General features: G+C 45.9%; 1 protein-coding gene across 1 annotated transcript in view; it reads left to right on the top strand.

Annotated features, from left to right (window-relative positions):
* dlgap2a (discs, large (Drosophila) homolog-associated protein 2a) overlaps positions 1–24121 on the top strand; it is a 244433-nt gene that overhangs the window by 192531 nt on the left and 27781 nt on the right. Inside the window, 2 exon segments of the mRNA XM_072690048.1 lie at positions 1335–1494; positions 3937–4156. Of these exon segments, the coding sequence (XP_072546149.1) occupies positions 1335–1494; positions 3937–4156 (380 nt within the window).

Raw genomic sequence — 24121 nt, 5'->3', positions numbered from 1 at the left:
TTATCCATGTCCCACCATCAGATGCGTTCCTCCGTAACTACTGTTCAGATGTTTTTACAGAATATTGGCAATAAAAAATACCACTCATACACCAATCAGCCATAACATTAGTACCAGTACCAGTACAAGGGTGGGTATATTAGGCAGCGAGTGAACAGACAAGAAGAACCCAACTGTGATGTTCTAGACGACTGGGTCAGGACACCTCCAAACCATCAGGTAGGTCTTGTGGGGTTTGTCTGGTAATCAGTGGTCAGTACCTACCAAAAGTGGTCCAAGAAAGGACAACCGGTGAAGCTAAGATGGACCTTAGTGTATCCTGGAGAGGACCTGTCCAGCTCTGTCCACATGTTGCTTCATAGAGACCACAGAGCTTTAAATACACTGTCCAAATATTTGTGGACACCCTTTCTAATGAATGCATTTAGGTACTTTAAGTTGCATCCATTGCTGACACTGATGTGCAAATGCAGACATACACACACAGCTTGTCTAGTTCCAGGATGAGCTATTTTTCAATATCCTTGATTTCAATAGAAACAAGAAATGAGCAGGTGTCCCAATACTTTTGTCCTGCTAGGTCTTCACTGACAGAGAGAGTTCCATGTCCATGCTTGAATCCTTTCAGAACAGGCTCTTTTCTGCTACCAGAAGGTTCTCACGGACGAGGGTTCAGACCTGCTAAGCGATTGGTCAGCTCCGTTAGTGTCCAGCGAACTCAGGCAATATCGAGCAAGCTTTCTCAGCCCTTTTCTCCGGCCCACTAACAAACCACTGATTTGCATTTTCCTTCATTTCCCACTATTGATTGGGTGCTTCAGCACAACGGCCAATCGAAGAGCCACTTTTAGGCTGGTGCTGGACATGCTGATGATTGGACAGAGAGAGGGAGGGCTTTTCACGCTGAACCTAAATCATACTGACTCCCTTTGAATGAATGAATGCATATAGACATGCAGACATACACACACACACACACACACACACACAGCTTGTCTAGTTCTTGTCTAATATCCTTGATTTTGATAGAAACAAGAAATGAGCAGGTGTCCCAATACTTTTGGCCATATAGTATATATCTATATTAAAGGCACAGTAACAAAACCAGCATTGTTTAATAATTACATTAAAAATAGAAGTCCTATTAAATATAATATAAAAAAATCCTAAAGCTTATTCAGCCTAGCAACGATAAATCCAGTAGATGTAGTTGTGGGCGGAGCTTGGACAGATCAATGGTGTTTAATCAATTTTATTAATCGTATTAATTTGTCTCTCTTTCTCTCTGTATCCCAACCACCTCCTTCTCTATCCTTCCCTCTCTCTCTGTTCAGTCAGAGCTACCACCTGCAGGCCTCGAGGGACATCCACCCCAGTATCACGCTGGACCCCTCGCCCAACTACAACTCGCCCAAGTTCCGCTCTCGCAACCAGAGCTACATGAGAGCGGTCAGCACCCTGAGTCAGGCCAGCTGCGTCAGCCAGGTCAGCCAGGTGAGTCCACTTGGATGGTCTGGTGATGCTCATTCCACTTCTGTTTTGGACATCCTGTGCTAAAAGGAATGCTGCAATACCCCGGCCAGTTTTGTCCGGAATGGTGGTTAAAGGCACTGTATGCGATTTTGGAGAATGCACCCCTCCTTTCAGTGCTGCTTCAGACGCTCTGCCCTCCCCCCCAATTCATGCATATGCATTGCCCAGGCCCCGAAAACCGGTCTTACAGACCACAAAAACAGCAAACACTAACACAGCATCCAAAACACTCCTGGCTACTGGCCTTGTCCAACATTGCTGCCACAGTGGAAGGGCTCCAGCTACCAGACTCGTCCAACCTCACTACCGATGTGATAGCATGCAGACTAATGGCCTCATCCAACATTGCTACTGCAGTGTTAGCGCACCAGCTTTTTCCAGCGTGCAGACAGACTGGAGAGCTAGCGAAAAAGGAAACATTTGCTTGAATTGAAATCATATACAGCTCCTTTAAGTGTGTTTTGGTCCTTTACTACAATTTAGACACACAACTTCAAAGGTCTATTGGAAATCACACCTACAGTGATAGGATAAAGTGATAAAGTGCCTGTAGCTCCTCCCACTTTAAAGATACATCATCAGAAGAGGCAGGGGATGTTAACCTACACTTTAAACTGGAATACCTCAGTCTAGACCGGTGGTCTTCAACCCTCCTCCTGGAGTACTACCTTCTTGCAGACCTTGGATCCAACCCTCATCCATCCCAACTGATCCAACTAATTACTGGCCCCAGAAGGCCTTGTGTGTTGGACTTGGGGTGGAGTTGAAACTTGCAGGAAAGTAAGTGAAAGCGCTCCAAGAGTTGGAGACCACTGCTCTTGAGTAGGAAGCTCCACTGTTATAGTGTCCCTTGGTCCAAAACCTTTCACAGTCGTTCAGCTGGGTTGAGATCTGCTGACTCTAAAGTCCGTACCACTCAATTTACGTCATTTTCACCCTCAGCAAAACATTCTGTGACCTCTCTGGACCTGAGAATCGAGGCACTGTCATCCTGGACAAGACCATCTCATCTGGTTAGGAATGTTACCTCATAGGATAAAGGTGATCAGTCAGTCAGAACAGCCTGTTCCTCTAAAAGGGTCAAGTGGACCCAGCACAACAGAGCCACCAGACCTCCCTGTACCTCTTTACCCTGTGCAGCCTTGCTATAGTATCATAATAGACCTGGACCGGCTGTTCTGCTGCCACACACCAGGCTAGGATTGCTTAATTGGATCATGCAGTAGTCTGTGAGGATGCGTAGATCCTATATACAGTAGATGCATGTGCTTGACTCTGAGCTGGAGAGTCATAGGTGGCTTTAAAAACAAGGGAAAGACTCAATAAATGTCCGTCTGCTGCCAAGCGTTGGTGTTTATGTGTGTTTGTGTATGTGTTAAGCGTCCGATTTATCTGTCCTTAAAATCTAAATCGGACTCTGGAAACGGATCGTATTGATTTTGTGTGAAGACTTAACGATGAGTTTCATTCCATCCTTCATTTTTTCTCTTCCTTCCTTTCTTCCTTCCATCCCCGCTCTGCACCTCGGCACTCTCGCCACGCTTCTGCCGCTAAGGTCATTAAAGGATAATACCCTTTTTTGTGGGGGAACAAGATAGCAATCTGAGATTTTGTAGATTGCCAAATGGGAGCCTCTCTGGGGGGGCATATAGATACCCATCAAACTATTCCGGCTAAATTGACATCTAGAGAGGCCTTTCGGAGGACTTTGCGATTACCTCAGCAGGTATCGGTCAAGCGCGGAAGATGAATTCCCTCACAAATTTGAGGAAGGCTGACGGCTCGCTCTGATCGGCCTCCTCCCTTCCACAGCAGCATTTCACAAGAGCACGTATAGCAGAGGGATAGAGTATGGTCTGTAGCACATGCCTCCATTAAAATATGGACCCCTAAAAATGTGAAAAAGCCTAATTAATAGCTAGTTAGTCCAAGAATCTTTAGGTGGAACAGATAGATATGGAACATATAGGACATGGAGCATCTCGCATTCCTTCGTAAAATGAAATCCCAAAAGCAAGCAAAATTGGTAAACTTTTATAATAAAGACTTTTATTTTAAAAGCATATGGCATACCTAGCAACGTCCTAGCAACCACTTGGGATACCAGAGCAACCACCTACCACCGCCATACGGATCGTCTGAGCTGCCACAGCAAGCACTTAGCAACAGCACCAGCATACTAACCACTTGGAACAGCATAGCACCTGCTTAGCTATCATTAGCACATCACAGCAACCACCTAGGCACACCCTAGCAACCAGTTTGGAGATGCTGAAGGCAGCACAGTGCCTCTGCACTCTCAGACAGTGCACTAGAACTGTAGATGGGGGTTGTACTGGAGACGTGGGGACACATGGGCAGAAAGGGCTGCTTACTAATCTCTTACCTCTCTCCTTGGTCCAGGTGAGCGAGACGGAGATAAACGGCCAGTTCGAGTCGGTCTGCGAGTCGGTGTTCAGCGAGGTGGAGTCGCAGGCCATGGAGGCGCTGGACCTGCCCGGCTGCTTCCGCACGCGCAGCCACAGCTACCTGCGGGCCATCCAGGCCGGTTACTCGCAGGACGACGACTGCGTGCCCTCCATGACCTCGTCTACCGTCACCTCCACCATCAGGTCCACGGCTGGTGAGTTGGCTGGCTGCGTGCCCACTTTATGACCTTTCTGATCCATTACTCAGGAGTCAGTGCATCTGGCAGGCCAATTCTGTGTACAGCATAAAAGCTGGCGTGGAATATTAATACCTGTTTATGGAAGGGGAGCAATAATCGCTATCCTTACCCTGATCCCAGGCCTGAGCTTGCTGGCGCTGTTACGGCGAACCCTGCATGTACACAATTTGCTCCTGTGCCTTCAACAACATGATCAGTGATGGATGATCAGTGAAAAACGCCTGAATATTCAATATTCTACACCAGTGGTTCCCAGTCCTGGTGCTGGAGGACCCCCTGCCCTGCACTTTGTAGTAGACCACCTTCAACTCAGGAAGGGCTTTTTAAGTAGCTCATAAACTGGATCACGTGTCGAGAGCAGGGAACAAAACACTGAAACCTGCATGGCAGGGGGTCTCCAGGACCAGGGATGGGAACGACTGGGGAGAGCCTAGGTCAGTACACATGGCGGTCCACGCTACATTCCCAGTGTACATTTTGGGTTCGTCTGAACTCTGAAATGAACACCAGGCGATTTAGACTTACTGTTTAACACACTAGGAAATGGCCTAATGAGTGGTGTATGGATGCCTTTGTGCAGTGCTTGGCATGGCATGCATGCATGCAATCTGCTTCTGAGCGAAATCTCCTCTGATCTGATCTGTTTTGCTTGCCTCGTAACGCAACAGGTAAGTTTTCCCGGTGTGCCTTAGAGAGTTAGGCTATGAACCCTATTGAATTCAGACTGGAAAAACGGGGAAAAAGGGAGAAATGGTGAAGAGTGAAACATCCGATTTTTTTATTTTCTTTTTCCGATCTGAGGAAATGACCTTTTGTATTCTTCCACTGTTTGCATTCCTCTTAAGATTTTCAATTTGGAACTCCAACTTTGTCCTATTTTCTACCCCGATTGTCTCTGTGCTCGCTCTCGGAGCAGGCAGCGAGGGGTTGAGAGGCGCTGCTGGAATATAATACGATCTCGCAATGCTCCCCCCTCCTCCCCCACCTCCCGGTTCAATGCTTCTCACTCGGTGGGCTTCGTGTCTCTCACTTCCGCGGATTTTGTCATTTTTTCCGTTTCTCTCTCTTGCTCACTCTCTCTCTGTTCTCTGTCTTGTCTCTCCCTCCCTCTCTCGTTCATTCTCCTACCTTTTTTTCTGTGATGTGCAGCTGTTTTCAAAACCATTTCAGTGTTGGGTTCTCTCTCCCACAGGGCCTGTGGCTGAACCTTTTGAGTTTTCAGAGACTGTTAAGGCTGAATGGCGTAACAAGACGCAAGAGAGTATTGGGGAAAATTAGGATCACCGTTATGACGCACTTGGATACAGGCGGCTTCCGTTTTTTGCCCGCCCCCCCTTCCCCCGGTTAGGAGCCCGGAAAACAGGGTTAGGGACAGCTGGAGAGACTGTAACGTTGGCGATGTGCACCAGCGCGTCTACACTGCCTTCTCACTGAAATACATCTAAATTGGCTTTGCCACAAACCAGACTTTGGGTGTCAAGGGAATAACCGCAGACCCTCCGTGGTTCCACTCGGTTAGTCCTGCTCAGTGTTTTTTCGTAGATGGGTCTTTGTGGGCCTTTCATGTTCAATAGGGTTCATACCTGCTCTGCTGAGACACACAGAGAGATTAGGTTGAAAGCTTTGCTCGCATTTGCCTCTTTCCAATGCACAAAGCACAGGGCCTCTGCTAGTCAGAGGGATTTGATTATGCTCACAGAGATATGGTTGTTATTATCCTCTTCAGGTTTCCCCCCCGGGCTAGAACTCTCTGTTTTGTGCTTTGAGAGAGGGGGAAAGTACATGCAAATAGATGTTTGAGTGAGAAGGCAGAGTAAAACCAAAAAAAAAAAAAACATGAAACAAACCCTAGATAATGTGAGTCAAAATAAGCCTATTTGCCTGTGATAACTCAGAATTAGCATCTGCAATCAAGCGAAGCTGACGAAACAGCAATCATATTGCAGTTTTGTTGCACATAAAAAAAAATCGATTCAATTTGCGTAATCTGACAGTTCTGAGAACCTTCCAGTGTATCCAAAACGTGTCCCACTGGCACAATTGGTTTGATTGAAATTGCGAGGCAAATTTAGCTCGGCCTTCAAAGGTGGTGCAAGTAGCCCCTGATCCGACAAGCTTCAACCAGTTACAGGAAAGCTTAATTTGGCTCACGTGTTTGTTTCAGGACAGCGCAGTACAGCATCTCCAGCCGTCTCCGACCTGTAAGCGCGTTATATACACTCTCCCGCTTGTTTATATTTGTCTTCCAGAGGGAAATGAAGTGCTGGAGGGCACTGGTTTGCTTAATGAGGACAATTTAACCAACAAGGAGGCAGGTGTAACCTCCATGGCCCGGAGGGACGCGAGCCGATCTGGGAGGGAAGACGAATCGCGGAGCTTGTACAGTAATCGCTCTTCCGCCACAGCACCCTCGTTACCCCCGCACAAAACCAGCGTCCCCATCAGGCCACGGCCTGTTCAGTCAAGCGTCCAAGAGACGGCCGACCTGGCTCTTGCGATCAGCCAGCAGTGGAGGGAAGATGTCTCAGCCATGCGGAAGGAGCTTGCTGAGCTCAGACGGGACCTGTGCACAGAGCTCAGAGCCTTTAATAGCAACTTCTCCAGTTTTACGCAGCGCTACAACACCTGGTCACCGAGCTGGGCGAAGGAGACCCAGCATCCAGCGGCCCAGGTATCGGTCAGCACCCAGGCCGGGAGCAAGACTCTGGTGAGACAGAACACAGCCGATGCTGCCGTGAACTGCCCTTCTCCCGTGGACCCCAATGTCTTATCCATGCATCCCCCTGAGCCTTTGAATTCCAATGTCCTACATGTCTCAACTCCTGGACCTTTGTTCCATACAGACCCGCACTCTCAGCTAGCAGAGCTCGACGATCCAACCTTCGCTAACTTGACTCCGCCAGAACCTGTGGACCTGGCGTCCCTGTGCTGGCCTGAACTGGATCCAGACCCAATGACCCCTCCTGATCCTCCGGAACCAGAACTACCTTTAGAACTTGGGCATTTTTCCAAAGCCACAACCCCAGAAAGGGTGGACTCAATTGTGCTGGATTTTACAAACCTAGAACCAGTGAACCTGGCAAACCTACACTGGCCAAAACTGGATCCAGACAACATGAGCCCACCAGATCCAACATCCCCTCAAGAATCTCTGGACCCAAGCATTCTACGCTCTTCTGTTCAAGAGGCTTTCAGAGAAGCTACTCAAAGCCCACCATCCCCAGGATTTGGCATATCAGCCGAGCAGCAGCATCCAGCGGCTAGATCTTTACGCCCAATCGTGCTGGTAGAACCAGTTGGAGAAAGCATGGATCCAAACTTGGGAGACTACGCAGTTTTAGAACCTGTTGATTCCACTGTGTTGAGTCCCATGACCCCAGAATCAATGGATCTTAGTGACCTAAAATGGCCAAGTTTAGAATCATTAGACCCAGGGTTGCCAAGTCCAGGCTCTGCAGATCTCCCAGACCCTCCAACCCCAGAAACAGTTGACTTTGAGGAAACCGTTGACCATGCTGCAGAAGACCCTCCTTTCCCAGAACTGCTGGACACCATTTTCTTACAACCTGCAACTCCGGAACCAGTAGATTCAGATATGTCGATCCCACCAACTCCAGAGCCCATGTCTCCTCCAGTTCCAAGCCCAACAGCATTTGAGCCTGAGGTTCGACCGGTTGTTTTATGGTCCAAAAGAGAAACTGTGGATCTGAATCAGTCAATATCTTCAATTGAAGAATCCCTGGACGTAACAACGTTGAGCTGGCCACAAATGGATCCTGAAATTCTTAGCCCATTAGAACCTGGCTTCATGGACCCAAGCGTCATGTACTCACCTGAACTGTCGCCTCGTGACAGTGGCGAGATGGAATTTCCTGAGCCTATTCCGCAAGAACTAGCTGACCAGTACCTTGGCGAGTCTGACCAAGCTGCCCCTGACCAAGTTACAGTATACCCACTCAAACCCGATGCCCTTGACTCTGCTACCATTGACCTTCTGGAGTCGGAGACACTCTTCTCAGCCATTCTGTGCTCCGTCGAACCAGACGCTCTTGACTTCGACACCGCGTCCATGGACGAGGAACTGGAGATTCAGGATCCAGGTAGCAGTTCCCTTGCGACTATAGACCCAGCAACTGTGCACCCATTTAACTTGTCCCTTCTGGAGCTTCAGGCCGCTTTAGATGTTTCTAGGCGAGAGACGACTGACAATGGGTCACCCAGGGGAACCATGGCCTCCAGCAGCTCATCTCCGTCCTGTAGGGATTTCCTGTGGATTAGATGGCAGCGCAGGGCGCGAGGACGGATACCAATGTCCAGGAGCGCCAGTATGGAGATCTACCACAAAACATACTCCAATAACTCAGAGATGTCTTACATGTCCTTGTCTCTTTGAGCGAACCGAACCGAAGAGCATACAAGGCCAAACTGGACATGTGATAGGACTTCTGACGTCACCCAAGTACAAGAACATGTGGTAATGTAGCATAATGTTTACAGGCGTGTCTGAGCGAGTGTGAGTGAATGAGAGAGAGAGAGAGAGAGAGAAAGAGAGAGAGAGAGAGCGATAGAGAGAGAGAAGAACTAGTCAGGGAGGTTTCAGAGTATTAGTGGACCTTTTTGCAGACCTGATGAGCCTCTGAGAGAGGTCGTAGCTAAAAGCAGCTCGATGCCGGCGCCCCCACACTGCATTAGTGTCCCTGGGACACTCAGCACTTATTTAACACGGAGCAGCAGTGACTCACCCATGAGCCAAAGTTTCATTTTCACGGAAACTGTTTCCCTCCATTACTTCGTCCATCCAAAAAAAAAAAAGAAAGAAGTATTTTTGGTACATTACTGTGATTGCGTTGGTGGAGGACAAGGACTTCCTGACGAGGAACTCTCTGAAAGAGGCCTCTAAGAGTTTGAGATCTTTTGTCTTTGCTAAGCCGACTGTTTCTGTTTCTCTTTGCGGCATTGAATCGTTGACTCCCAACTGCAGAAACGGAGTGTACAAAAAAAGCCCCTCGTCCAAACGGCCCTTTTTTTTTTCCACAGGATGAGAACCGAACACTGACCAAAGACTGTTTGAGCGAGTCACTCATCAGATCTCTTTGATACGTTTTTTTTTTGTGGGTTTTGATCATCCTTTTCTCTGAATGTGGTCTGATGATTCCTCTTTGAGATTCAGCAGCGAAATCGAACTTGCCGGACCGGCCTACAAGAATTCACCTTACGGTTTATTACATTACGAGTCTTCAAAGCCAAAGCCTTGCTGCGAACCAGGCAAGCGGATTTAGTACTGTGAACCTTTTGAAGACACACCGGGGGGAACAGCTGCAGTTTGCACAGCAGTTTCTGGCGACGTTTAACGTGAATGCGTGCTGTACTTTGCCGTTGCTCGCGGACGCGAGCGCACATATGTACCTACGCACATACACACATGCATACATACAGTACATACACACGTATATACAATCATGCATATGTATTGTACATACCCAGGATGAAGAAGACTGAAAAACGGACTTGTTGGATATTGTTCCTGAGAATAGCGTTTTATATAGATATCCTGTCAGTTCTTGTGGATCTACAGCCTAATGTATCTCGTGACTTTCTCCTGCAATGACTTATGAAGTAATATATGACTGTCAATAAGTTGTGCGAAGAGGAAAGGTTAAGTTTCACATGTATCAAAACGAGGGCCACCAATTTGCTTTATTCATGCTGGAATGTCAAAATGAAGATGCTTCCAAGTGGTTCTTCGAGTGATTGGTAAAGAACAAATTGAGGGCTACCTACATATGGGCTTCATAAACACTGAATTTATGTATTTACAGAAAAATGTCATTACTGGGGACTTCGAGTGGTCCAGCGGACCAAGTTGCTGCCGCTATGAATGACCCAAAGATCGCTGGTTCGAATCCCGGGTCATAGTGCTGCCTGCCATCAGCAGTCGGAGCCTGAGAGAGCACAATTGGCCTTGCTCTCTCCGGGTGGGTCCACATCACTCCTCTCTCCTCTCTCCTCTCTCTCCACATCACTCCAGGGTGAGAGCTGAGCGTTTCCTCCGGATGCATTGGTTGCCCAGTAATGTTGAGTCCTAACGGGTCCTAGTGGGTTGGTTAATTGACTAATCTAAATTTTGGGACATTTTTATGACATTATATTTACAGTATATATTAGTTCAAATATTCATTCCTTCCTCCCTCCATGGTATGGATAAGCAGACTAGTGTAATTATCTGATCACACTAGAAGGTAGATGATAGCCCAGAACAGTTTATATAGGACTTTGCCTTTGCTTTCTGTTATCCTTACCTCTCTCTTAAACCTCATAGGTCTCGGTCTCGCTCTCAGCAGTGTCACCAGGACAGCACTTGCCTGTTAAGATTTTTTTTTTTTGACTCGATGAAGGAATTTGATGCCCTTAAACTAAAGTAAACAACCTTTTCTAACACAGAATTCTTGTAGGATGTGAAGTTTATCATTTTTTGAATGGAATATTTATAAGATGAACGATACATATCAGTTTTATGAATGCTTTTGAAGCCCTCAAACTAAAGTGGTAACACATTTTCCATTTAACGGATGGAATTTATTATTATTATTATTATTATTATTATTATTATTATTATTTATAGCCGAAACACAGGTGTCAAAAACAGCTCCATGTCTCATTAAACTTCTTGTACTCATGCTGGGAGTACTGGCATAAGCTATTCATAACTGTTCAAGTATTGCTTTAGAAATATGTTATTTAATAAATGTGTTATAAAGCCCCCATGTTGGAAGCCTTCAAATGAAGTGATAATGCACCTGAAGGTTCATCAGATCCCTTTGTGGAACCTAAATGAGCTCTTCTATGACATCGCTCGAAAAACCACTTGAAGAACCATTGATTTTTAAGAGTTCAGGGGCAGCTTTTTTTTCAAGAACCCTAATGTACCTCCACTCTTAGACATAATAGAGTGCATGGTCATGGGTCTTTAAGCCGTGCACCTTTATTTGTAGGAGTGTTGTAGAATGTTGCAATCATGATCCTGCAGGCTGGACATGGCAAGAAATATTAATATAAAAGGGGACTTATTATATCAGTGATCAATCTGGCTTGATTGTGGCAATCAGAAGGAATATGGGAAGTCCTACCAACCAATGTAGGTTTTAGAATAGAAGCCTTGGTGACACTTAACATGCTCCCTAACACTGCCATGACCATGTCATAAGCAAAGCATGGTAGATGCTCATATGTTGTTATGCCACATCATGGCAGATTATGTCATCAATATGACTTTACAATATGAATTATTACTCTAACTGTGACTCTGTCAGCATACGACAACGGATGATGTCAGTTATGTCAGTTGTTATGTAGCAGGGTTTAAGAACGGGGGCTGGGGCTTTGTGGGGACCAAAGAATGTGCAAACGTGACCTGTTAGTTAGCCAGCCAACTGATTAACAGTGAAAGCACATCTTGATGGAGTGAACATGCTAGCAGAAACACTGGGCCAGGTCCATAAAAATGAATGGTATGCAAATAAATGGCATGAAAATGCAAGATATTAGGGCATGTCTGTTCCATCAGCTTGGTTTTCACCATGCCAATAGTAGAGGCAAGTGTGAGTGGTCGAGTAAGTTCAAGCCGCAAACATCAACATCAAACATCAAATCCATGTTAGCTTCATACCAGGGAGGTTTACCCTCTGACTGGTTCAAGTGGCAGTTTTTTGCAGGACGGTGAGGAGTTAGGAATCTTTAACAGCACAAGCCAATCAGGGAAAAGCTCAGTAGTGGCAGTACTGAATGGTACTAAAACTAGGCTGGTGGTCTTTATTTGTGAATAAGCGAACATTACAACATCACTGTGTCTTCTGCTTGGAAGAAGACGGTAAATCTGGTACTGCCTTTTATAAATCTGGCCTAAAGTCTTGTCCCAAGGGTTTGCTGAGATTATGAGAATATGGAACTGGATCTGATCTATAGTCCAGATGTTCCTACCAGGAAAGTTTACTGGACAGTGTTGTGTTAGGAATCTTGAACAGGACGAGCAAATTAGGGAAAAGATTAGGGAAATTAGCTGTAGTGTCCGATAGTGGCCCAAGGGTTCACTGAGAATATAACATTTTTGGAACAGCTGATCTATAGTCCAGATGTTCCTACCAGGAAAGTTTCCAATCTGACTGGTTTAAGTGGCATTTTTTTGCTGGACGGTGTGGTATAGTGTAGTGTATCCCAGTAAAACGGACGATAAATCTGACATTTGCATTTTATGAATCTGGCCCAAAGTCTTGTTCCAAGGATTTGCTGAGAATGTATCATACATTTTTTTAAAAAGCAAAGCTGGTCTGTGGTACAGCTGTTCCTACCAGGAAAGTTTACCATCTGAGTGGATCACATGGCAGTTTTTTGCAGGATGGTGTGGAGTTAGGAATCTTGAACAGCGCAAGCTAATTCGGGAAAAGAGCGGTAGTGCCAGATAGTGTATCCTGGTAAAACAGGCGATGCGTTTTAGGAATCTGGCCCGAAGTCTTGACCCGAGGGATCGCTGAGAATTTATCATTTTTTTATTCATTTAGTCCAGTTTGGCAGCTTAAGGTTTGACAGCGTAGATGAAGCTCCCCGACAGACTGTTTTCTTTTTTTCCTGCGTGAGTAAAGTAAGTAAGGTGACCCGTAAAGAATTGACCTTCCTTCTTTACACGCGATGCCCAGGGTTGGGGCCAGTTTCCATCAGTTTGCGGTCAACGAAAGGTCACGGTAAAACAAATGAGACTATTTCATGAGGCTATAAAAAAAAAAATCAGCTCAGGATTGAGACTGAAAGAGACGGACCCTAACCCGGGCACTGTCTGCCCTCATGCCTTATGCAACGGCATTTGATACTTACTGTTTAACGTCTCCCCTTTTGCTGTGCTAGGGAGTTTTCCGGCAAGTAATAAGAGTGGGCTACACATGCACATTCAGATCTAACCCACTGGTGCTTTGAAGTACAGGGAAACACTGTACAGTAGCATTACAATATATAAATATATATATAAATATAAATATATATAAATATAAAAAATGAAAAAAGGACAAACAAATATTGTTGCCTGCTCATTGTTTCATACCGCCATAGTGACACATGACACGGGGTTGATAATGTTGAGCCATAATATGGGATACCATGGAGTGTACATTTTCTTGGGGTGGGGGGAGTCACCCATCCAGGTGAAGTATAGGATAAGCTCGCCATTCTCCATTTCTCTGGCTGCTTCTACATTGTGTGCCTTTTTTTGACTTGTGAATGTGAAAGTGTGCTTCTATCTTTCTATCTTTCTGGTTTAGTTTTTTTTTGTTTTTCATTTTTTTAAGTATATTTTTTTAATAATAACATTCTGCCTCAATATTGTTGATCACTGTGAGCTTTGGAATGATTTCAGCATCAGCACCTCAGTTGATTTTTTCTGTCGATTGAACCTTAAATATCTTTGGGGGGTGGGGGTGGGGGTCCTTGTGATATTTTTGCCTACCTACGTTTCTTCGGAAATGCTTATAGCCTTTCAAAAGACGTGTGGCTGAACATACTATGGTGAACGGGTCAAGCTCTCTGGTTTATTTATTGATTTATGTATTGCTGGTTTATTTGTACCTTCATTGCTAGGTCCTTCTTTCAGGCACTCGCGTCGGTTCCTTTGACATCATTCTCAGTGTATTCTGAATGATCTGTTATCGCTGAATGTTACCGATTTAAATACACAATAAATAAATACATTTTAAAAATCTGACGGCTTCCAGCTGCGTCACGCGGGAGCGTTGCTGTGCCTCTTTGCAGAGCTTTGGCTCTTAAAAGGCTCTTTTTGCCTTTAGCCATACATAGCATTAAAACCACTGACTGGTGAAGTGAATAGCACTGACCATATGGTTCCAGTGGCACCGGTAAAGAGGTGGGATCTATTAGACAGGTGATGTGTTGGAATCAGGAAAAATGATGGCCAGACTAGACGACTGGGTCAGAACATCTCCAAAACTCTAGGCATCAAGTTTCGTTCGGTGTTGTCCTGGTATGCAGCGGTCAGTACCTACCAAAAGTGCTCCAAGGAAGGACAACCGTGTGGGACAACCAGGGGGATCTGGTTTATAAATGCGATAAATGGCCAAGCTCACTATTTGGCAAACAATAGGTGACTGTTGTCCTTATTTTTTATGCAGTATCCAGTGTCTGTTAATTGATTTGAAAGGTATTATTGCCTAATTAATGACCACTAATATACTTATTTTAACTATTCATAGTTTTTTATGATTATTTTAGGGGTTTTTTATCATTTATTTCAGTTTTTTTACACATTTTCTCCCCAATTTAGATTGGCAGTTACCCAACCTGTATGTATCGCCCCCCATTACACGCAACGCCCCTGACACTAGTGAGGGCGCGTCCGACACACGCCCCCTCTGACACCTGCGCAGCCAGCCACACCTCTTTTTCGAACTGCCACTGGTGCGACGTCACCAGGCAACCAAGCCCCTAGAGAGAAACGCCGTATCTCCGGCCCATAGCACCATCTACCCACCCTAGAGAGAGCAAGGCCAGTTGCTGATGCTGCCGATGGCTAGCAGCATGATCGGGATACGAACCAGCGATCCTCTGATCCTCTGGCCAGCGCCTTAGTCCGCTGGGATTTTTCCCTATTCTTTTTGGTAGTGTCAATTAACCCAGCTGTTACCCGTAGCTCCTCCCAGATGGCAAAGCAGCATGGCTCGGGATTCGAACTCATGACCCCCTGGAATATAGTGGCAGTGTAATGGTTGTTTTTATGGTTTAGTAGTTGTCTTGCAAGCTTTAGCCTGTGTTACTTTTAGATGTCTAGGCTAAGAAACGTGGGTTCAGTTATACCTATTCTTTAACATTCCCTAACGTTTATAATCTGAACGGTGAAGGTTCTAAGCCCAGCCCTGCTTTCAGCATTCTTTTATTGCTTCTCTGCAGGCTATAAGGTGGTATATGTACAGCATGTTTAAAGTGATAAGTGAAGTTCCACGCTGCGCCGTCCTCCATTACCGCCATCACGTTAATTGATCTGTTATAGTGCCCCATGGGGAGATCAGCTTTATCACTCTGCAAATTGCAGCCAATGCAAAATTGAACGCTCTAACGGCCTCTCTGTTTGATTCTAATTATATTCATGATGGGAGCAGAATATCATAAGAACGTGAGCTATGGGCGTGCGGTAGCATGGGGGCGGGTCATCAGCAGATAACGCTGTGAGAAATGGTGGAAGAATTGCGGTATTAAGCCCATAGGTACGAATGTAATCACTGGCTTTCATAAAGGTACAGTTTTGTATATGAAGGAGTGGGAGATTATAAATGAACTGTGGTCCGATTGTAGGAAGCCTCCTCGACGAAGATTCTTGTTGGATGCACACAGTGGAATACAAGCCTCTTTTTTTGAATAGGATGTTGCATTCTTCACCATCCAGTCAAGCAAATGTATCGTCTGTTTTCCACTTCTGACGGGTTTTGAAGTGAGCTTGTCTAATGATCAGCATGGTGTGTGTTAGCGTGACGTGTGTTGTTTGCTCTCAGGGATCCAGTTCCGCCTTCCATCGTCAGGCAGCGTGGACAGACCCTCCCAACAACCTCCAGGTAAAGCCAAACCTCCCCAATAACACATGTGTAATACCACTTATGATGACCTTTGACCCTATGATGATCTACTGCAGGAGGGATCCACTGGATCCTGGTTGTGGTGTCGGCTATTTGAATCCCAATCATTACCAGTTCTTCAGTCTTTGTTTTAACCACTGTGTTCAGAGCGCCATCTGGTGTTCTCAAGGCGCTATTAACAGACATTATTCCCAGCCGGCTGCAGCAGCAGTGCGGACGCACTCAGAAGGTAAATAAAGGAGTGGAACCTGAAAACAGACCATAATATCTGACCCTTTATAAAACTCTCACTGAAACACTCTGTATTACCAGCGGGAGAACCGGCACTCGCCTTTCTCTGTTTTTAAACCAGCACTGAAGAGCCCATTCAGAACTGAATGGAGGCTAACGCTAATGCTAATACACACACACACACACGCGATAGAAACCTCAATCACACACACTAACACATTCCAACACTATAAACCAGCTATTACACATCAGTAGACCAACAACCACAGATACCAGTCCAGAGTGTGTACCACTACACAAACACACAAAGGAAGTGATTAGACTGCAGTGTTGAATAGGAGCTGGGAGCTGAAGGCTATGAGGTCAAATCCCATTACCCACTGAGAACTTTGGTAGAGTCTTTGAGCAAAGCAGTTAACTCCCCATTGCCCTTGGTGGACCTTCTCTGCTGGGGGACACTGTTCTGCTCCTGGACAGACCCTTATTGCTGAAAGTATATGCAATGACAGTGACCAGAAGGTCATGGGTTCACATACCGTTCTTCACTAGGGACTCTGTCCTGCTCCTGGACTGAGGTTCTGCTCCTGGACAGACCCTTTTTGCTGGAAGTATATGCACTGACATTGACCAGAAGGTCATGGGTTCACATTCCGTTCTTCACTGGGGACTCTGTCTTGCTCCTGGACTGAGGTTCTGCTCCTGGACAGACCCTTATTGCTGAAAGTATATGCACTGACATTGACCAGAAGGTCATGGGTTCACATTCCGTTCTTCACTAGGGACTCTGTCTTGCTCATGGACTGAGGTTCTGCTCCTGGACTGAGCAACATTTTTTGGAGTTTTGTCCAGCTTTATAGTCAGATAAGACACATGAGGACAATTCCATGTTTGGCGGGAATTTATGCACCCCTGTAGCTGAAGGCCCCAAACATGTCCTTCAAATAAAGGACGTTTCTGGGATATACGGTTTAACATTGTTATTCATTTTTCTATTTTGATACATTGGTAAACGTATTTCTGTCGCAGTCGACTGAATTGGGTTTCAAAGCGGACGTCTTAAGCTGGTGTCTTGCGTTGTTTTCGCTTTGCGCTCACGCACCCGGCTTCATTACAGCTCAGAGAGCCGAGAGCCTCTGCTAATTTCCCCCAGCATCACCTCCATCACACTTAGAAAGCACGGCGTATCGGACGTAATTCGTGATTAATGAGATGCCTAGCGGTGTCCTCTATAAACCCACCTTATTATGATAAAAACAGCTTCACCCCCGTTCTAATGAATAATCCCAGGGGACGGGGATGGGGCCTGACGGGTTAGCGTTATTAACTCGTGGAGAGGGGTGTTCTCACCCCACTGCCGTTTTGGCAGCACCACCGTGTTTTTCCCCTTGAGTCGTGACGGGGGTACCGGGGCTTTTATTGATTCATCGGGTGCTGGTGCTTATCGCAGTGTGAGATTGGAGAACAGCAGCGGAATGTGAAATATCCCTCGCTCCCTTGTGCTCTCTTCCTCCTCCTCCTCCTCCTCCTCCTGTGTCTTTACACAGCCGCTTCTTCTTTTTCCTCTTTTTGGCTGATATTAAATGCCAATGAATAGTTGGCGAGGGTACACAGACTGTATTTTTGTCTTGTTGAAAGTTCACCACTCTGTTTCCTTAGCCTGTGTGTACCTCGTCCCACTCTCCCTCTTTCTCTCTCTCTTACACACACACACACACACACACTTAGGTCTTTTATCCACTGCAGGGCCGAACGGTTCTGAGCACGGAGGGTAGCGGTTCTGGTGGCTTTTCCACACAAACATTACGCAGAACGGAACATTTACAAACCGGGCTGAGGCTGGTTTTCTCAGCGTGCTTAGCTAACTGTACCTGGGGCCACAGGGCTGTTCAGTGGGAGGGCTGTAGGGATCCAGTGATTGGTTCCATATTTGCTTCACCTTTGTGCCGGAAGAACCTGGGACCTTAGTGCCCTTGAGTCGCTTCTAACATCGCTTCCAGCATCCCTACTGCAGCATTAGCACAGCCCGGCTAATAAGCACGCACAACATTGCTACCAAAGTGTTAGCACGCCCCGGCCACTGGACGTGTTCAACATCGCTACCACGACATTAGCACCACCTGGTTTACTAGACTCATCCAACTTTGCTACCGTGGCATTAACAGAACCCGGCTTCTCCAACATCGCTGCCATGGTGTTAGCATGGCCTGGATTCCAGGCTCGTCCAACATCGCTACCATGGTGTTAGCATGGCCTGGATTCCAGGCTCGTCCAACATCGCTACCATGGTGTTAGCATGGCCTGGATTCCAGGCTCGTCCAACATCGCTACCATGGTGTTAGCATGGCCTGGATTCCAGGCTCGTCCAACATCGCTACCATGGTGTTAGCATGGCCTGGATTCCAGGCTCGTCCAACATCGCTGCCATGGTGTTAGCATGGCCTGGATTCCAGGCTCGTCCAACATCGCTACCATGGAGTTAGCATGGCCTGGATTCCAGGCCCGTCCACCATCGCTACCATGGTGTTAGCATGGCCTGGATTCCAGGCTCGTCCAACATCGCTACGTTTGAAACGGTCCTCATAACATAGTGTGAGTGGGCGGGGCCAAACTGCTGTAGGCTTAATAGGCTGCATGTAAATGTGTTGGCTTGTGTGACATCACAAAAACATGAATACAATATATATATGTATATATATAACTATGCAAACTGGGGAGTAAATAGTACATTATATGGGCAAAAGTATTGGGACACCTGCCCACATGCATTGTTTTCTCTAAAATCAAGGGTATTAAAAGAGTTTCTCCTGCTTTTGTTGGACTGTCTCTTCGGTGCAGGTAAGAAGGCTTTCTACTAGAATTTGGAGGAACATTGCTGTTTGATTGCAACTCTATTATATACTATTATATTATAGGGGTGTCCACAAACATTTGGTTTGATATAGTATCTATAGAAAAAAAAAGTGTTCACGTACTACTAGTTAATGTGGCTGATATCTATTGAAATGTGAACCTGGGGCTGTTTTTTTTTTTGTCCTGACCACCATAGGCTTTACAACTACTGCTCAGTGTCCATCTATTACTCTGTCTCACTCATACACACACACACACACTCACCTCTTTCACCTCATGCTCTTCCTCCCTGCTCTCAATTTTGGCCAGACGTGGCTCTATATTTAGCTCGAGGGGTCCTGCCATCCATCCAAACAAGTGGCGGCGCTCTGTCAGGCACTTTTCTCTTAGACTGCAGTGCTTTAGCCACCATGTCCCCATCACTCACTGTGGCAGCGGCCACGGTCACTGCAGCCAGAGCGGCCAGCCAACGCAGAGGCAATGCTCTGGTACTGGAGCTCCGCCCAGCTTTCGGTAGTTGACTTACAGCTCTATAAAACGTGCTCCTCTCCTGCTTTGTAGCTGTCGCTTCTTCTTCCTCCACCTCATCATCTCTGTGCTTTTCTCTACAACTCCAAAGAGATGTTCAAGGTTAAACACCCATAAGGGACGTGTAAAGGGACCGATCTACCCAGTTCTTAGACGTCACACATTATAATTGAGGCATTCTTTAATATGACATGAATTTCCCCTAACAATTAATTCACAAACAGACCAGATTTGGGCCACTTTCACCTGCTGTGTGAACCCTGCCAAAGACTATGTTCAGACTGCCAGCCCAAATCTGATTTCTGGCTAATCTAGATTGAATCCAGATTGAGTTTTGATAGTGTGAACAGACAGAAACCACATAAAACCAGATTTCTCTGCAAATCAGATCCAAACCACAGCTGGAGATGCTTTAAAGTGCAATTCCAATCAGATTTGTAGAGATGTGTCTCAGTCTGGATGCTCTGGACGCTGAAATCGGATTTTAAAGTGTCTTTTGTGATGACGTCACTTGACAACGCAACAGAGTGTCGGAAGTATGGCATCCAAGAAGAGCGCCACAGGTTAGGAAGGCTATGTTTAGACTGCAGGCAAATCAGATTTGTTTCTCAAATCAGATCTGGTGAGATGAGGTGACTGTCGTGATCAGATCGGATTTACGTATTTGAGTGTCCAGACTGAGCCACATCAGTACAAATCTGAGTGTTATCGCATTTGCTAATAGTCTAGACAGCCAAAAACAAGCCACAAATGGGGTTTGGACCCGATTCACAAAGATGGCTTGGATCCGATAAACAGAATAATCTGATTTCGTGTGGTTTTGGTCTGTTCACACTCACATCAAAAATCAATCTGGATACAGTCTAGATTTGCCAGAAATCGGATTTGGGCTGGCAGTCTGAACATAGTCTTTGGTTGTGTTTACACAGCAGGTGGAGGTGAGCCAAATCAGACTGTGGCCTGCTTTGAAGTTTCTGTTTGCACTTTCTGGAATCTGATCCAAACCACAACGTCTTATAGACTGAGCCAACTTAAGTACTTATTGTGAATCTTAGGACCCCAAGCACACCCCCATTGACTCATTTCTCTGTACAGTGGGCTCATTTTCATGTCCAGACTATCAATAATCTAAGTACAAGCTAGATCTGCCAGAAATCAGATTTGGGATGTTTGGAGTTAAGGTGAGGAGTTATGGTGAGGCATTGAACCCCAAGAACACTGTACAGTTCTATTAAGCATGGTGGTGGGAGTATCGATTTCCGACTCTGTATTTTTTCGTATGTTTGACCCTCACACTGTCAAAAAAGAAAAAACTCAGTATGACATATTCCAAATTTCATTTCAGACACCAGCCAATGAAAATCCCAGTTTAACCACATGCCCCAAACATCAAAGTCCAGTTTCTCAGCTCGGCAGATTACAGTTCAGCTGAAATAGACGCCTCATCACGCCTGTTCATGAGTTTATGGAGTACTGCATTAGATAAATAGGGGCCTTTGACGACAGGACAGGACACCAGCGCTGCATTTTTGCGTTTGTCATTCCGTGTTTTTTTTTTTCCGCTCGTTTGGGAAAACGCTAAACTTTATAGACCAGCTCATCTAGAACGACAGCGCACGAAACCACATCCGCGCCCTATAAAATCTATTTCGGTCGGAGGCGCTCCGTAAACCTGCTTTATGGAGAGGTGTTTAGGTGTGAGAAGCCAGGTCTGGAAGAGAGAGAGCGATGATGCATGGGCCCCTAGATTGTAATGCGGCCTCATCTGCGGAGTGACATTGCCTGTAATGGAGCGTCTCCATTAATTCTGTCGCAGCTGCATTTGCATAGCCTTAAAAGCCCCCCACCCCCCGAAACGAGCCTCTGTTTTCTGAGGGCCGTAAATTCGGTCTGCAGCAAATACCCTCGCACACAGCACAGCTCTCTCTCGCGCTTTCTTACTGTGTCTCTCGCCCAAAAATGCAAGCACCCATAAGCATCCGATTGTGTTTGCTGATGAATAGAGATGGCTGTGTCGGGATAAAGCGCTCAAGTCTCTTTCATTACGTCTGAAGTAGTTCATCATGCTTGGCTCGAGTGTGCCGAGGCTCAGCCCAGCCCAGCAGAGCCACCGCGTGCTCTCTCAAACCTGCAGCCGACTCCCCATAATCAGAAGGGCATCTCCAAGGGCCGCATTCATAAAGCATGCCGGACGCTATCTTTCTTTACACATCATGGGCCGTGCGTACGAAGCCTCTCCGAGCTGAAGTGCTAATCTAGGATCTGGTGTTCGTTAGGATATGAAAGATTTAAAGCGGGCCCCGGATCAGCGTCCCGGAGGCTGCTTTGTAGTAATCCAGCGTGTCGGAGAGTAAGCAGCCCTGCAGTGCCTGCAGATGTACTGTAGGTCCACACTGTAGGTAGTGGGCTGATGTCAGGAGGGGTGTATTAAAGGAGTCGTTTGGGGGAAAGTAAAACGGACAGGATTGATCACCGACCTCGATTCAGTCAGCCGGCCGAAATGCGTCTGATATCTGACGTACGCTTCTTAGTTTTTCAGCATGAGATGGTAGGCTAATGTTGCTAACAAACACTAGACCTGGACTGTCACCAATCCTGTTTCTGCAAATACACACCAAAATCCTCAGTTATTTGCTGTGAATTGTGAAACAAGTAAAGTGCACTAAATGGACAAAAGTATTGGGACACCTGCTCATTCATTGTTTCTTACGAAATCTAGGGGATTACAAAACAGATGAACCGGCTTTTTTAGAGTAGCTGTCTCTGCTGTCCAGGGAAGAAGGCTTTCTAGTAGATTTTGCTAGAGCTTTGCTGTGAGGGTTTGATTGCATTGAGTGACAAGAGCCTTAGGGAGGTCAGGATGTTGGAAGATCACCACCTCACCTCATCTACAGCTCCACAACACATCCCATCATTCCAGAGAACTCAGTTCTTCCATAGCTCAATGCTTGATTTCAGAAGAAACAACAAATGAGCAGGTGTCCCAATACTTTAGTCCTTATAGTGTATCTTAGGACCCCTAGCACACCCAGTGTGCAGTGTGGAGTGAAGGTGAGGCATTCAACCCCATGAACACTGTACCAGCTATTAAGCATGGTGGTGGTAGTATGTATGTATAATTTTGACCCTGAAAATAAGGTCTTAGTGTTTACGCCAGGCTACTGGACCAAGTGTTCACCGAAGTTATTTAGAGTAAGAGGATTCTGTCACTGGCCTAGTCCTCAGCCCACAACAATCATATAGGAGCGTATAGCAATGGTGGTTTCTGGTGGTTCTGCTGCAGGAGGACGCTTAGGGGAACGAGACGCCCTGGCCTTGGCTTTCCTGACGTCAGTTAGATGCTGGCATTTCCCAGAACACCTCCATCAATGCTATTTATCAGTGTTGCTTTCCCCTTTTCACCATTTAAAATGACCTTAGTGTGCTGAATCTCTGCGTTACTGGAAGAGCAAATCAATCTAGACCTTCCCCGGTGTACTTTTGCCTCTCCTTTCTCTCCCTTTTTGCCTCCTCTTCTTCTTAAAGACAAATGAATACTCTTAACACTCACAATTCAGTGGAGATTGGCTGGACTTGGGTGTGGGCTCTTCTGAAATCTGCTCAGGACTAGCTGAATTCAGGCCGGGGGTTCTAAGGTCTGTTTAAATGTGATCCCATCTCAGATCAGCTTAAAGCTAAGGGGTGTTTTTTTTTTTACCATGAACTGATCCCAGACCTGTTTAAAGGTGTCCTAGGGTGGAAAACTGGATATTTCTTGGCATAGTTGAAGATTGAGAGTTCGATACATGGCCGCGACCAACCATGACCCTCCACCCACTGGTCGTTCGGAACCAAAACAGAGCTGGAGAACGGGCTAATTCGAAACCCCCCAAACTGTTACATCACAGTTTGTCTTGACTTGTTATATTTATATATACATGTACCTTCGCAAAATGTACCTAAACCCCACCCACAGTTGGTAGCCCTAGTCAAAGCTTGTGACAACATGGGTTTCTACAGGAACTCTCATGGGTCTCATGACCGCAGCTAAGCTAACGAGCTCTTTAGCTTGCTAACAGCACATGCTGATGGTCCTGTGTCTGTGAAAGACTGATCTGACCAGATTAAAAGTGGCTGAATTGATGAGGCAGCTGTGCAGCAGCCGGATTGTGTAATTGGGGTGATGCGCTGAATTAGCCAATCATGCTCCAAAAGAAATGCAGCTGTAATGCCACTGATGTGATTCTTCTTATGGAGGGTGTGTGTGTAGGGGGGTCGATCCCTTAACCTCTGAAACTGCTGGCTTATTATTCAGTTATTCATTGTACGCAACCCATTTACCAGTGTTAAATCAACACTCAGTGTTCAGTTAAAGACTCACAGTGTTCAATTAGACTCACAGTGTTCAAGTAAAGACTCACAGTGTTCAATTAGACTCACAGTGTTCAATTAGACTCACAGTGTTCAATTAAAGACTCACAGTGTTCAATTAGACTCACAGTGTTCAAGTAAAGACTCACAGTGTTCAATTAGACTCACAGTGTTCAATTAAAGACTCACAGTGTTCAATTAAAGACTCACAGTGTTCAATTAGACTCACAGTGTTCAATTAAAGACTCACAGTGTTCAATTAGACTCACAGTGTTCAATTAAAGACTCACAGTGTTCAATTAAGGATTCACAGTGTTCAATTAAAGATTCACAGTGT

This window comes from Salminus brasiliensis, chromosome 10 (assembly GCF_030463535.1).
Source record: "Salminus brasiliensis chromosome 10, fSalBra1.hap2, whole genome shotgun sequence".
In the NCBI taxonomy this organism is placed as follows: Eukaryota; Metazoa; Chordata; class Actinopteri; order Characiformes; family Bryconidae; genus Salminus; species Salminus brasiliensis.
This window is presented reverse-complemented; position numbering and strand designations above follow the sequence as displayed.